Source organism: Haemaphysalis longicornis, unplaced genomic scaffold, assembly GCF_048455015.1.
Source record: "Haemaphysalis longicornis isolate Haplotype H1 unplaced genomic scaffold, Haemaphysalis longicornis Haplotype H1 scaffold_7, whole genome shotgun sequence".
NCBI classification, from domain to species: domain Eukaryota; kingdom Metazoa; phylum Arthropoda; class Arachnida; order Ixodida; family Ixodidae; genus Haemaphysalis; species Haemaphysalis longicornis.
The window spans coordinates 58,099,292-58,113,004 of record NW_027526422.1 but is presented as its reverse complement, the minus strand read 5'-3'; the positions used below and the strand labels follow the sequence as shown (position 1 = coordinate 58,113,004).

At 46.7% G+C, this 13,713-nt stretch overlaps 1 protein-coding gene and 1 pseudogene across 2 annotated transcripts in view; one reads left to right on the top strand and one right to left on the bottom strand.

Moving 5' to 3' along the window:
• Nucleotides 1-12,209, top strand: part of Ints2 (integrator complex subunit 2) — a 49,828-nt gene extending 37,619 nt beyond the window's left edge. For both annotated transcript variants that reach the window (XM_077677439.1, XM_077677440.1), the window contains exons 18-21: nucleotides 105-212; nucleotides 1,869-1,974; nucleotides 6,164-6,328; nucleotides 11,302-12,209. In XM_077677439.1, the coding sequence (XP_077533565.1) occupies nucleotides 105-212; nucleotides 1,869-1,974; nucleotides 6,164-6,328; nucleotides 11,302-11,462 (540 nt within the window). In that variant the 3' untranslated portion in view covers nucleotides 11,463-12,209. The remainder of the gene's footprint in view (nucleotides 1-104; nucleotides 213-1,868; nucleotides 1,975-6,163; nucleotides 6,329-11,301) is intronic.
• LOC144147436 (U4 spliceosomal RNA) lies at nucleotides 1,390-1,566 on the bottom strand (annotated as a pseudogene).
• Nucleotides 12,210-13,713: the final 1,504 nt, after the last annotated feature.

Genomic DNA, 13,713 nt, shown 5'->3' with positions numbered 1-13,713 from the left:
GGACACTCAACCTACTACTACAAAGACCTGATCGCTACAATGGTTTTAGTGGCCACTTTTGGCGCTTAGTAGTACATGCGGGTGCCACTGGCTGCCTCCCGCAGGGATACCCGAGTGAGCTGCTACCCGTGTCTGTGTCCCTGATCCCTTCCATGCACATCTGCCTGGATTTCATCCCAGAACTGCTCAGCCAGCCACACTTGGACAAACAGGTGCGTTTTCTTTGCTTTCTTTTTAACAGCAACGGTGTTTAAGCTGGTGGTTGGGCTGGCGAACATGTGCAAGAAAACCTCGTTGAGCGATGACACCATCGTGCACCGGCACCACGGTAGATTTGCCTCGCTTCGCTCGGGCAGGACTCGTGCCGCCACCTGTCGTAGGCCCGATATAACTGGTACAAGCACGGGTTTGGAAATGTGTCGCGTGGCAACTCACTATGTCGCTTGTTGCAACGGGTGGGGCGGTCTGGCGGTGAAATAAGAATTACTGCCAAAATTGAAGAAGCCAAAAGGCCAAGAACCGATAAGGTAAATCAACTTCTTATTTAGCGTTCCACACACCAGATCACACAAGCCGAACGGTGGCCACCAAACGATTTGAAAAATTTTGAGCAAATGCTCATTCCACTGTGCCCTCTGCTACTCTTGGAGGGCACGTGTACATTGTACATACTTTAATGATTGAGTGTTCATTGTTCTTTGCGGGGCTAACGGCGACACCACACAGTAAACTTGACCGAGTCTCGAAGCATATCTTAGGTGGGGCTGCCAGCTTTGCTGTTTGCCCAATCTTCGTGCCTCTAGTGCGAAGTTGCCCCAATTTTTTTCACGGGTGAAGCCCCTTAAGGGCTGGGGCTGTCGGCGTCTCATGTCGTTGTAGTAACCGTCGTCTCATGTAGTTGTGGTACTGAAATACCGGGACAGTCATTTACACCTCACACTAGAACAAAACGCGTACTAAAAAACGCTGGGACACTCGTTTTTGCCTCGTGCTAGAACGCTTCGACTACACAGACACGAGACTTTTACTGCAAAGCTGTATACCTCTACCCTCCAACAGTTTCATCTCCATTGGCAAAAGTGCCAAGGCACCAAGAATACACTTATACAGTGCATGCTTCGCTCCGCGCCCAGGTTTCACTTTAGCAGAAATGACCCGCGATTATTATTATTTTTTTTGTGCCGATTCTGTATGTTTTTGAAGGGGCACTATTGTTAAAGCCTCTCTTTTTTATAATTGTATGTTGCCAAATGGCTTGCTAACCTCTAGTTGAGGAGAAAGGTACAAGCATTTTTGAAGTTTGCAGTGCTGATGACAAAGCCTTGGGATGATCACTGTGATGATGATGAGGGATCATCACATCATTAAACCCTGTGGGAAATTATAACTTTGCTCACGCAAACTGCAAAATTTGTGCTTTATTACTAGTTGGGGTTTTGGTAGAAAATGTGGCACACATGTGGTCACACATTACCTGCCTGGGATGTTTGCACTGAGGGTTTCAACTAGCAATAGTTGCTGCTCTGCAAAACGTCATTGCATGCGACACTGCCTCTGTGCAAAGCTTGCACTGAGGGATGTTCACATTGCAGTCATCGTCCCTTGCACACCCAGCAATTTCTGGAGCTGGACTGCTTTTCATTTTGCTGAGTGCTTTTGTTTTGGTAATTGCTAATGGGGGTGGTGTTGGGGTCTTGTTTAGGGTGGCAGCTCAAAGATTTGCTAAAACTGCAGTAGTTGCCTTGAGGAGTGTGTACACTTGAAGTGTTCTAATGCTCATTGGCATAGCAGCAGTAAGCTTGCTTAGAGTGTTTTTTTTTGGGGGGAGGAGAGGCTAATTGGTACCTCTTCTGCTTTCTCTTCGTCAGGTGTTTGCCATTGAGCTGGCGTCGTACCTCTGTCTGCAGTACTCCATTGCCAAGTCACTCAGCATAGCTCGCCTGTGCATCAACGTGACCCACACCTTGCTTGGAGGCACGTGTACACTTTCTGCAAATTTTCGTTACTGGAATTTGCCAAGTGGGAGTTGAAGAGGGCTTATCTCGAAACATATTTGAGTTTAGGTACAATTGAATTGTGCTGATTTAAAACGTTCTAGGGGGAGCTTTCTTTTTCTTTTTTTTTCTTTTCCATTTGTGTGTTCATTTTGCCGTGTCTCACAACAGCAGAGATGGAGAAACAACTTGGGCTGGCAAGCTATGATGTAGAGGCAAGAAAATGTTGAGCTCCACTGTTTAGCTGAGCGGCCGTGACTCTTAACTCTTTCATTACGGCGGAAAAACGGCCGATTTTGAGTGCATCCACAAAACTATATTTTTCTCTTGAGCTAGTGGACACATGTAGCATTGCTATGCATGTAATTGTAGCTTATAGACTGCTCTTACAAACACATACCAGCAGTTTTGTGAAAGGTACAATTACTTACAGTTTATTAGTAAATAATCAGAAAATAATGCACAAAAAAGTATACACGCAATGTATATAGGCGATTGTAATGAGCCTAAAAAATATTATAGGAATTCTAAGATATACACATTGTTCCTACATTTCTTGGCTATGATTCAATATATATATCAACGCTGTACACCAAGTTTTGTAATTTTGTGGGCCCGTCAACCTAGCGGAACTGACGGCTGTGCCACTCCTCGAAGCCACTCGAGCGTAAGTCGGTCATGCAACCAAGCACACTTTTTTGTGTTCTGACACAAAATCCTTTTCACTTTAGTGGTAAAAAACTAGAAAAAAAAATCCAGCGCTCTTGAGAAGTGTTGCACATTGCTCCGTAGCGGTAATCTGACATGAGTGCCAGGCTATCATGAAGGTAATAACGCGATATGATGCGGCGCATTTGGAAAAATATCCCTACCGTACGTTGTCCAGACCCTACACATCAATGTAAAGCCGCAGTCATTAGATAGGAAGCCTGTTTTGTTTATAAATATAGCGGGACGCTGTTCTCACACAACTCGCCACTACCGCGGGTTCAAATTTCACTCTTGGCGCGGTCTCTGCACGTGAAATATCAACAAAGCATAATAAAATCGAAAAATTAGTTGTCAATAAATACGCCAGATGGCATTAGTTGTCCAACAGGTGCCGTTTTTAGCTTTCCCGGGACGTTTGAAATCATCGGAACTCCGTGTTTGATGGACGCCATTTTCACACAACTCGCCACTATTGCGGGTTCAAATTTCACTCTTGGCACGGTCTCTGCACGCAAAATATCAACAAAACATAATAAAATTGAAAAATGAGTTGTCAATAAATACGCCAGATGGTGTTAGTTGTCCACCAGGCGCCGTTTTAGCTTTTGCGGGACGTTTGAAATCATCGGACACCGGTGTCCGATGGCCTATGGCGTCGTACTGAAAGAGTTAAGCAAAGTTCTTGAGGCCCTAGGGGGCCTACAAAGGCATTCCTCATCTTCATCGGGCGCTCTATCCACAATGAGTGTTTTATTTCTTTCAGGCCCCGATCAGTGATGCGAGAAAGCTTACTTTGATGCCAAACACCTCAGTCTTTGTGGCTTTTGCATGAAGAATGTCTTTCAGTAGACCATTCCTCATGACAGTGAAGCCAATGTTTCTAGATACTGTCAGGTGTAAAACTCCGCAGCGGCGCATGACCCCTTCCCGTTGCCGCTTCGTAGTGGCGCGCACGACACAGTCGGCCTGTTTCACACATTTTGGAACGCAACGTGTCGCATCAAACAGCATGCTGGAGTGAGTTTCTGCTTGGGTGAAACTTCTTGTTCACGTTCACATTACGGGCCTGCAATGTGCAAGTTTGTGGTTTGTAGGGAAACATGGAGCATTGCTTTCCCTAGAGGAAATGGCAGCTGGTCCCAGCTGGTTTATGGCCAAATTCCCAGCTGGGCACTCCTGGGGCCAGCAGTACCCAACTGGGAATTTGACCGTAAACCAACTGGGACCAGCTACCATTTTCCCTAGGGTTGCTATTATGGTTTGACAGCAACCACAGTTAAGTGTGACCTTCAAACAAAAAGAGGCATTTCTTCAATCTCCCTAGAAACCCATTACGCCTTTAAGAATGGCAGCCCTCTTTGCAGAGACTTATATTGGGATGCCTCGGATCACGGTGAGCAATGGAGCATTTCTTAACTTGGAAGATTCACGTCCTCCCCTCATTATGATGAGGAAGCACTCCTGTTGGAGATGACAGCTGCCGCCCGAAAAAAACTCGCCTGCCTTGATTGCGCAGGCAAAACGAGCAACCGTGCCCAACTATTCTAAAAAAAGTATCAACAAACGTTCGTCTACCCCTTGTACTCCTTTTTTTTTTTTTTTTTCATGAGAAGAAATGGATGTGCTGGTTTCTTAGCATGTCTTTCTTGCGGGAGAACTCCTGTACTGATTTTAGAGACTTCACTATCATGCATAGGCATCCATCAGAGGCTGCTGGGAGTAAATACACTATTTGAAAGGAATGCTTCATGGGCTAGTCAGAAAACATTTGCTTAGAAAACGAAATTCAAGCAGCTCAGAAGCAATTTCTAAACCCTCTTTCAAACTTTTTTTTTTTTTGCTATTTATTTTTCACGTAGGCATGCAAGAACATTGTTACCTGGCACGGAAGTCATCCCCACACAGCCTTTAAAGTCACTCTTATAACAAGATTCCTAGCGTGCATGAACGGCGCCCGCAAGTGAACGATCAAACGGGCGTTTTTGCCATTCACTGTCTCACTCGGTTTTGCTGGCGTTCTGCGCTCAGCCCACAGCATAGGCTTCAGTACAGAAATTTTCACAAGTATTTCACGAAAATAGCTATGTTGAAGCCTGGCTCATTTGTTCTGTTAATGGCGGAATTCACACACCCTGAAGATGAATCCATGCCTGGTGAAGTGCGCAATCTCAAAAGTGTGAGACATACTGATTGTGGTCCAGGTTGGCATTTCAAAATTTCAGAAAGTTCTCGCGGGTATCTAAAGTCAATTATGTTGTGTGATTTGCTCATCTTGGCGGTATTTTAGTTTAACGCACCCTTGATATTCTTGCAAGTTCACGTACCATACCTGTGGCCTTGCTTGCCCTTCCAACACATTGTATGTACAGTACAATCATCAATTGCGTATACCAAGCATGCTAGGCAAGCATGCTCAGCCATTCATCGGTAGAACTGTCAAAGGGGCTCTGTTTTCTAGCAATTCTCAGCGTCTGCACCACCTCGCTGGCATTGCGTTATGTACCCAGCCCATAGCAACAGCCCAGACATTTTCAAGCGTCAAACGCATAAATATATCGTACTTTCTGAATGTGCCCCCATCAGATTACAACCTGAAGTTCTCTTAAAACCATCTCGAAAACAATCCATATGCATTCTTTTTTCTGCAGAGTGCTGCATAACGAAGTGTCCACCAAGCTCGCTGATTGGGCCGACTATGGCAACAGCGCGACCGCTTGGGGGATGTGGGCAGGGGCCAAGTTTAGGTTCCGCTTTCTGGCGGAGTTTTACAACTGAAATAGATCTAGTAACGTTGAGTGAAGCTGTATGAAGTAGCCAGACCCGATTAGATTGTCCATAAGTCTTGGGTGAATTATGAAACTGCTTTAAAGGGACCGACCACCGATTTTTGTGGAGTGCATGTCGTCTAGCTCATCTGAAAGCCAGCGTTTTATATACTGGGGTAACCACAGGGAATTTCTAAATAAACGGGTGGAAAAAAATTTTAATTTTGCGCTGAAATTTCTGAAGTGTGAAAGGTGGCGACACGTTGTGTCTAAACGTGACGTTGCCGTACGGTACGTGTCCAAACAACTCCGTCTATTTCAACGGGTGATTCAGAAACCACGTGAATGAATAGGAAAGGTTGCACATTATTGTTGTTTTCGCCGAGGACAAGTTTTTAAATACCTATTTTCATCTCATGTGCAGTTAAATTTGTTTCGCCACACGGCTCACTGCCATGGTTTCCAGCATTCTCTCTGGCGGAACACGTTTGGCTGGTAGATCTAAAAATTTCGACTTCAGAAGCTCTGGGGAGCTATTGGTTGTCTGTTTTTTTAAGAGCACGTCACGATCTACTACTAATCGACAATGCAGGTAAAGGCAGCCAGGCCGTGTGCTGTTCCTAGCCCTGTTCTTCCTCTGCCCGTGTGTTGGGGGGTGGGTGGTTCTCAGCGTCGCCCTGTGTGTGTGTGCAGTGCTTCCCAGCTACCAGCGGCCCCTGCTGTTCCTGCCCGCCCTTCCCGCCCTGGTGCGCATGTGCCGGGCCTTCCCCCCGCTGGCCGAAGACGTGGCTGTGCTGCTCATGCAGCTGGGCCGCGTCTGCCTCTCCCAGGAGTGCACCACTGCACCGCCCCAGCTGGGTGAGGGACACCGCCACAATGTCACGTTTAGGGTGACCGACTGACTATAGCTCAATTCGATTCACACGCGATTCCCTGCAACGCATGTACCGGTGCACGTGCACTGCACCAAAGCGCTCAGTTCGCCGCTGCAGGCATGGTGCCGTGCACCACGTCCCTCGATTGCTCATGGTGCAGCTGCGGTGCCGCCGCAGCGCAGAGAACTGCTGCACCTGCTACTGAGGAGGTGCAGCGGTTCGGTGCCATAAGCGCGCACCGTAGTTGGGGCGTTGCGGGTTGGCACATGGCTACTCGAAGATACGCGGGGCAAACTTCGCATCGTTGCTGATTTGTTCGGCGCTACTCAGATGGCCGTAAACATCGAGTTGTAGAGGACGACAGGCGGGGATGATTAGCGGATGACTATTCCTACACCTCGCTTGATTGTAAACATGCAGGGTCGCTGCTGACGGTGCAGCCATGGTGCACGGCACCGCGGAACCCTGCCTCTGTACTGCACCGGCACCACAGAGATTTCTCTGCACCGTTACCATGCACTGCTTCTGAATCGATTGGAGCTTATGCTGCACGAGTTCATGTCTGAGTGAGGAGCATGGCCACCCATGTTCCTTGGGGCCAGGAGGTAGAGGACCAGTCAGGCTGGGCACCAAAGAAAAAGTCTGCATGGGGGTGAGGAAAGTTGGTGGGGCAACGTAAAAGCTGAGACTTAGCATCGGATGTTTTGTTGCGGGGGGCTGCTTGAAAATGAGGTCAGTCGGGGCGTTGTACGGATTGCAAGGGCTGACAGCGAAGTTCAGGAGAGCCGAGCTAGTAGCAAAGGTTTTCTTGCTGTGGGCGACGGTAGTGCAGACATTGAGGCATGCACGATGGCAGTTACACTGCATGTATTCATAGCAAACACTTGTGGAAAGAGAAGTGCGCTGACAGCAATGCTTGCGCTGTGCAAAATTTGCTGTGAAAGTACACAAGATGACACATGCAATGTGTGCCCACTGTTCTGGCCCATGGAACAAGTAGTAAAAGGTGTGAAAAGTAGCACAAAAAAAAGGGGGGAAAAAGAAACAAGGAAAGACACGAGAAACTTTGGGTGCTGCTCGCTTGTCTGTCTTAAAGGAGCCATGAAGAGAAAACACAAGTTTGGTTAATTCAAAAGATTATCTCGTTAGAATCATACTGACACCACTTTTAATGTAAACTTCGCTCAAATAAGCTACATAATTAGGAAAAACGGGAATGGTCATGCGACCCACCAGCTCATTTCCCGCAACAGAACCTATGTCGTCACATGAGCTAAGCTCTGCGATTGGCGGAGGCTGGCAGAAGCAGACGCAAATTAGGTAGAACTTACAAACTAGACGAACGAGCAATTTGCGCTTAAATTTAGGGCACATTCTTTACAAAGCAATAAGAATGATGGTACAAACAGTGGAAGTTACGAAAGCACATGTAAACATAGAAGTACTGATGCGTTCTGCTGTTCGTACTGCGCACAGCATGCTTGGTTTCGCTGCACAGCACTACGGGGCTTGGGGTTGTCTCAGACGACACTGGCCGATTGACGCAAGCAACGGTGTCTTACGTGACCCCATTTGTCGAGCGAGCACTGTTTCAGGGAACGAATATTTTCTCCCAGAACAAAAACAAGCCAGGTTTAAATGCGGGCAAAAACAAACCAAACGCTTGCCACGGTATTGTGGCGCCATCTAGGTTACGGAACGTAAAGAAACGCGGGAACAAACCAACACCGCTGTACAGGGTGGAGACAACCTTTGAACGGTCCCGTGCTGCCGCAATTGGGCCAACGGGCTCAACGCGTTATTCTTTTCGTTTCCCACGAGACCTAGCAACGCGAAACAGACAATATGATTCAAACTTCTTCTATAAACCGCGTTGCGGCGATAATTTTAGCGCGGTTTTGACACAATGACTTGCTTCGGCGGCGAGCGAGCAACCGAAAATGGCGGCGCCAGCGTATACGTGTCTCTACCCTGTACGGCGGATGCGTGAATGAAGGTACTCTAGGCTGCAGAGCGGTCGGTTTCAGTGATGTCACTTGGGACCACGAAAACGCACGATTGAGCGGGAAAATCAAAATTTTAACCTAAATTGTTTAATTTCTTAGTGAATAAAGCACCGTTTGTATCCGGACAAGCGCTGGGGGCACTATAAAACACGAAATCTTTCGAATAAAACCAACTTGCATTTTCTCTTCATGGCTCCTTTAAAGGGGCCATGCAGCAAAATACAAGTGTTTTATTTAAAAGATTTGGTGTTTTATGATCCCCCAGTGCTTTTCAGGCAGCAAGTGATGCTTTATTCACTGAGAAATTAATCAATTGAAGTTAAAATTTTGATTCTCCCACCAAATCATGTGTTTTGTGATGCCTGCCATGACATCAAATGGCTGGGTCTTTGAGCGAACTTCGGGTGGGCTGTGCAGTCTGGAGCAGACTGTGGAGCCTTGTTTACCATCAGTCCTCCTAGATGGCGCCACCATACTGCTCCACACCACTATTCGCCTTTGCTTTGTTTTGGGCCACATTTATACCTGGCTCGTTGCGGTAGGTAGTAATTGTTTCATGAAACAGGGGGTATACTCTACAAACGGGGTCATGTAAACAATGTTGCTCACGCCAATTGGACAGTGTCGTGTGAGACAACCCCAAAGCACCGCACTGCTCTGCAGCTATCACAAGCATAGCGCGCCCAGTACCAACAGCAGTACGCCTCGGTACTTCTATGTTTACGTGTACTTTCATAACTTCCACTGTTTACCCCACTATTCTTACTGCAATAAAAAGAATGTGCCCTAAATTTAAAGGTGTTGTGCCACCAAATTTGTTGCTTGTGCATTCTTTGTTGCAAACGTTTTATATTTCGTTAAAAAGCATGATACATGCTCGCACATGCACATATTCTGAGTAAAAAAATTATTATTGCATGATTCATGTGAACAGGATCCGGTTTCGGTTTCTGGGCGCCGATTCAAGCAGTGACGTCACAGTGTTGCGAGGGCGCTCTGCCACGTGTGTCTACCATGCGGCGCTGCGGTACGTTGCGACTTTACTGCGGCGTCTGCTCCCCCAGATACGTGCTTCACCACGGAAGTAAACACGCTGACTCGTCACGTCAAGCCGCGACAGCTCCGACACGGATTCTTTGTCTGCATCCTCGGATGCAGACAAATGAAAACTATGGATATGCAAACCATAAAAATGCTAAAAAAACGTTCAAAAAAAAAAAAAAAATGTTGCCCCCGCCGCGAATCGAACCAGCAACGTTGACCGTGTTGGCGCAACGCGCGAGACCACTGAGCCACCAAACGAACGTTTCCCACCGCGATGTAGCCGGTGTGCTAGATGGAGGCCCATCCTTGGAGTCGTACGTCGGTGTTTACTAGCTAGTTTACAGAATTCCTGACTTGTAAATTCAAATTTCTTAAATAGCGCTTGCGCAGCAAGGTTCCGCGAAGCCCCCGCAACAGCTTATCGCCATCAACTCTGCTCTTTTGCGAAAGCGCTCGCAAAAATAAGTGTGCCCGGCTGCGACTGCGATTTTGCACTGAAGGGATAGTGCTTGCCGTAGTTTGGTTTTACGTTTTACGTAAAAACCTTTGCCGTAACTGATCTCTTATTACCCAAATTACCCTATGTAACTCTTCTTCTGCACGAAACTGACCTTACATTTTCTATAGGCGAGCCGATCGCACACGCATTCCGGGGTAGCGGTGTCGCCGAAGAGCACGGCCGAAGCGTCGAACGCCAAAATACAAATCGCATTAGCGCTAGTGTTGAGTTGTATGGGCTTCATGGAACTTACTGAGTTTATTACACTCCAGAAACTAACAAAATAGAGCCGCGTTCATTGCGGCACGAATGTTGTTGTGGCGCAGTTTTCGCTTCTCGGTCGATTCCTGACGACGCGTCGGGCGACCAGTCAGGCGACCGGTTTCGTTGGCGTCTTCGGTCGGCGAGTCAGTCACACTACGGCGACTTTCCATCGGCCAATGTGTTTGTGTCGCCGTCGGCGTAGTGTGACAACGCGGTCTGGCAATTGGCCGATAGTTTGGCAGTTGGCCGATTGGTAGTTGGCAGTTGGCCGATAGTTGGCCGATTGGCCGATAGTTCGACTCGTTGGCCGATAGTTGGCTAATTGGCAGTTGGCCGATAGTTCGACTCGGCGTCGCGTCGCCGTCGTGTCGGCATAGTGTGTCTGATACGACCAAGCGACCAAACAAACTGTGGTAACTGGAGTTCACGTTGACGTCGCTCGAGTCGCTAACGTTGTATGACGTCACAAACTTTGTTATGCTGGCATTTGACTGACGTCATGGTTAGTGGCGCTAGCGATGGGTCCCGATTTCGAGAAGAGCATTTAGGTAATTTTTAGAAGCGAATTAAAATATATATTAAGCGCTTGCTGTACCCAGCACTTCGTGTTGAGGGTCGTTGCATGCAGAGAAAGCTTACAGCAGGCTTTTTACAGAGTTAAAATTTGGTGGCACAACACCTTTAAGCACAAACGGCTTGTTCGGCTAGTTTACAAGCCGCACCTAATTTGCGCTTGCTTTGGCTGGCCTCAGCCAGTCGCGGAGATGGGCATATGACATCATAGATTCTGTTGCGGGAAATGAGGTAGTGGGTCGCATGGCCATTCCATTTTTTCCTAATTATATAGCTTATTTGAGCAAAGTTTACGTTAAAAGTGTTGTTAGTATAATTCTAACGAGGCAATCATTCGAATGAACCAAACTTGTGGTTTGTCTGCATGGCCCCTGTAATAAGTCTGCACCTGAAAAGGTATCGGGCTTAAAAGATTTAGCAGTAATAATTTGTTGCGAATAATAAACCCCATTGCTTTATTTGTAGGTCAATTGCAGAGAGGCTGTTAGGTGTGAGCATTAAGCTCAGCAGTCTTGTTTCCCTCTTCATTCACTGGGTCATCTGGTTTCCCTCTGGACTTGTTTGTCACAGCTTTTTCAACCAATCAGCTGGAGAAGTCCACTACAAAGGCGGAGGACAAGGCGGAGTCTCCCGAAGGGTGCCTTCCCAGCAACAGCGCCCTGTGCAGTGCAATCCAGAAGTCCTTTGCAGAACTGTGCGACAGTGCCGTGCTCAACCGAACTATTTATTAAATTCTGTGCAAAGATCACAACACTTAAGTATTCTGAATGATGTGTGGATGGGCGAATTTTTATCATCCCCCGACTGTGCTCCCATTGTAAAAGACACAAGAATGGCAAGCAGCTTCTCTAGTGCGCGCAAAAGGTTTGTACTTTCGCCAGAACTGACCAAATGTGATCTTTGTCCTGAGCTGCCTGGCCTGGCAGTGGCACCAGTGCCACTCATCATCATTGTCTGTGGCGGTGTACATAAAACTCCACATTGTGTCACTCAAAATGGTGTTGCATCATTTTACATTCGTACATGTTTTTTTTTACACTATCCTGCCTGGTTCTTCTCATGGAGTTCGCACCCTTGAACAAGTTGCCCATCTTTTGACAGTAAGGTCAATTTTTGCATCACTTGCGCTACTAGGGTGTATCATTTCATTTGCTGTAATGTATCTGTCCACAAATACAGCAGTGTGGGGTAGTGTGTGAAAATACAGGACGTGCCTGTCGGTTTGCTCGAGTGCACAGATGCTGGAGGAGGCAAAGCAGATCTCAAGTGCTCTGCGGGTGTCTCAAACGCTTGAGCATGCTACCAAAGCGAGCTTGCTGACATTGCAGTTATAATTTCCTCCTGCATTTCTGCCATTATGGTGAATTAATAACATGAATGCGTAGATAGCAAAAGGATTGTTGTTGCATGTGAAAAAAATGATTGATTAGCTGCATCAACCATGGAATACAAGGTGGAATAAAAGGTGACGACATGGCTGACTTGGTCCCGTCTAGTTTGAGCAACAACAATACGGCCGTCAAAGCTCCTTGCGGGCATACCTTAAACCCTAAAACAAGCATTTCAAACAGGCAGCATCATGTCTTGTAAAGCGAGGGGCGTACAGGGTGTACCACTGACAAGTGTGGCATCGCCGGTCAAGCTTTGTTCCCCTGATCGTCGCTCCACTCCAGGAACTCTGCTCACACATGAATCCCAAGAAACCCAACAGTGGCAGACTCCCAAAAGACAGTCAGTGCATGCGTTCTCTGGAATTCGTCGCAGCCAATAGGAATGGTGCAGGGGACAGGCAGACAAACAGTCGGACCAACAGTTTGTGCTTAACACCAAGGGCATGGTTTCGATCCTGGCCCCAGCAGCTGCTTTTCATACTGAGGCGGAAAGCGTAAACGTCTGGGCTTGAAGAGGCACTGTTTAGTGTATATCACAGGCTGACAAACCATGTGAGGTCACTGCGAACACTTTGCAAAACAAATTTTTGTCGAGAGGTCCTAACGAACGACAAGCAACAAAAAGAAACCATGCAAAAGCTTTTCCATCTTCTATCCATTAATGTGATTCCAGACTTAAACTAGTGACAAATTAATAAAAGGCATGAAGCATGCACACAACATTTTGGAGAGTTCTGATAATGTTCACAGCTCAATAAAGTGTTTGCAGAATGAAAACACAAATATTAATATAAATATCATTATTGTGAGCACCAACGAATAACTCTGAGTGCCAGCCTTTCTCGCTGCATTTTCTTGCCATCAGTGCATCATCATCGTTGCTCGGAGGCTCTTGGGTTCGGGCCGCTGCGCCCCGAATAAAAGGCCTTCGCACTTGCAATTAAACCTTCAGACCTCAGTCTTTCATTATTATTATGTTATATATATATATATATATATATATATATATATATATATATATATATATATATATATATATATATATACACACACACATACTGGGACTATTTTTAAAATTCTTTATCTGTTTCAATGACCTACCACATTCTCCCCTTTGCTTTCCGAGGTTTCCTTGACTGCCAACCCTTATTTCTGTCGTATACATATATATTAAATTAGAATCACCACGAAAAGCATAACGACATTTAATACGATGTTTCGGCTGGGGTCCAGCCTTTTTCAAGTGAAGCTCGTAGGGAGCGGAGCGCTGCGAGCACGTGGACACATGATTTCAAAAAGCTACAAAAGGAAAGTACAGCAAGAAACAAGTGGAAAGTGAAGAAACGTAGTGCAGGATTGGGCGCGCAGGTAATCCATTTCAATATACAACGCGGCGAAAAGCAAAAGCGAGGCACTCAGGAAGTATGTTTCCTTCAGCCACCGCCCACCCTCACACAGCAATATTAAGAAAAGTAAACAAATAAGGAAGGGGTGCTGGGCATCTCACTCCAAAGAAGCGAAAACAACCTGCCGCAAAAGGCGGACGCGTGGAATCGACAATTAGTCTACGCAAAACGCCAGCTATGTCTCA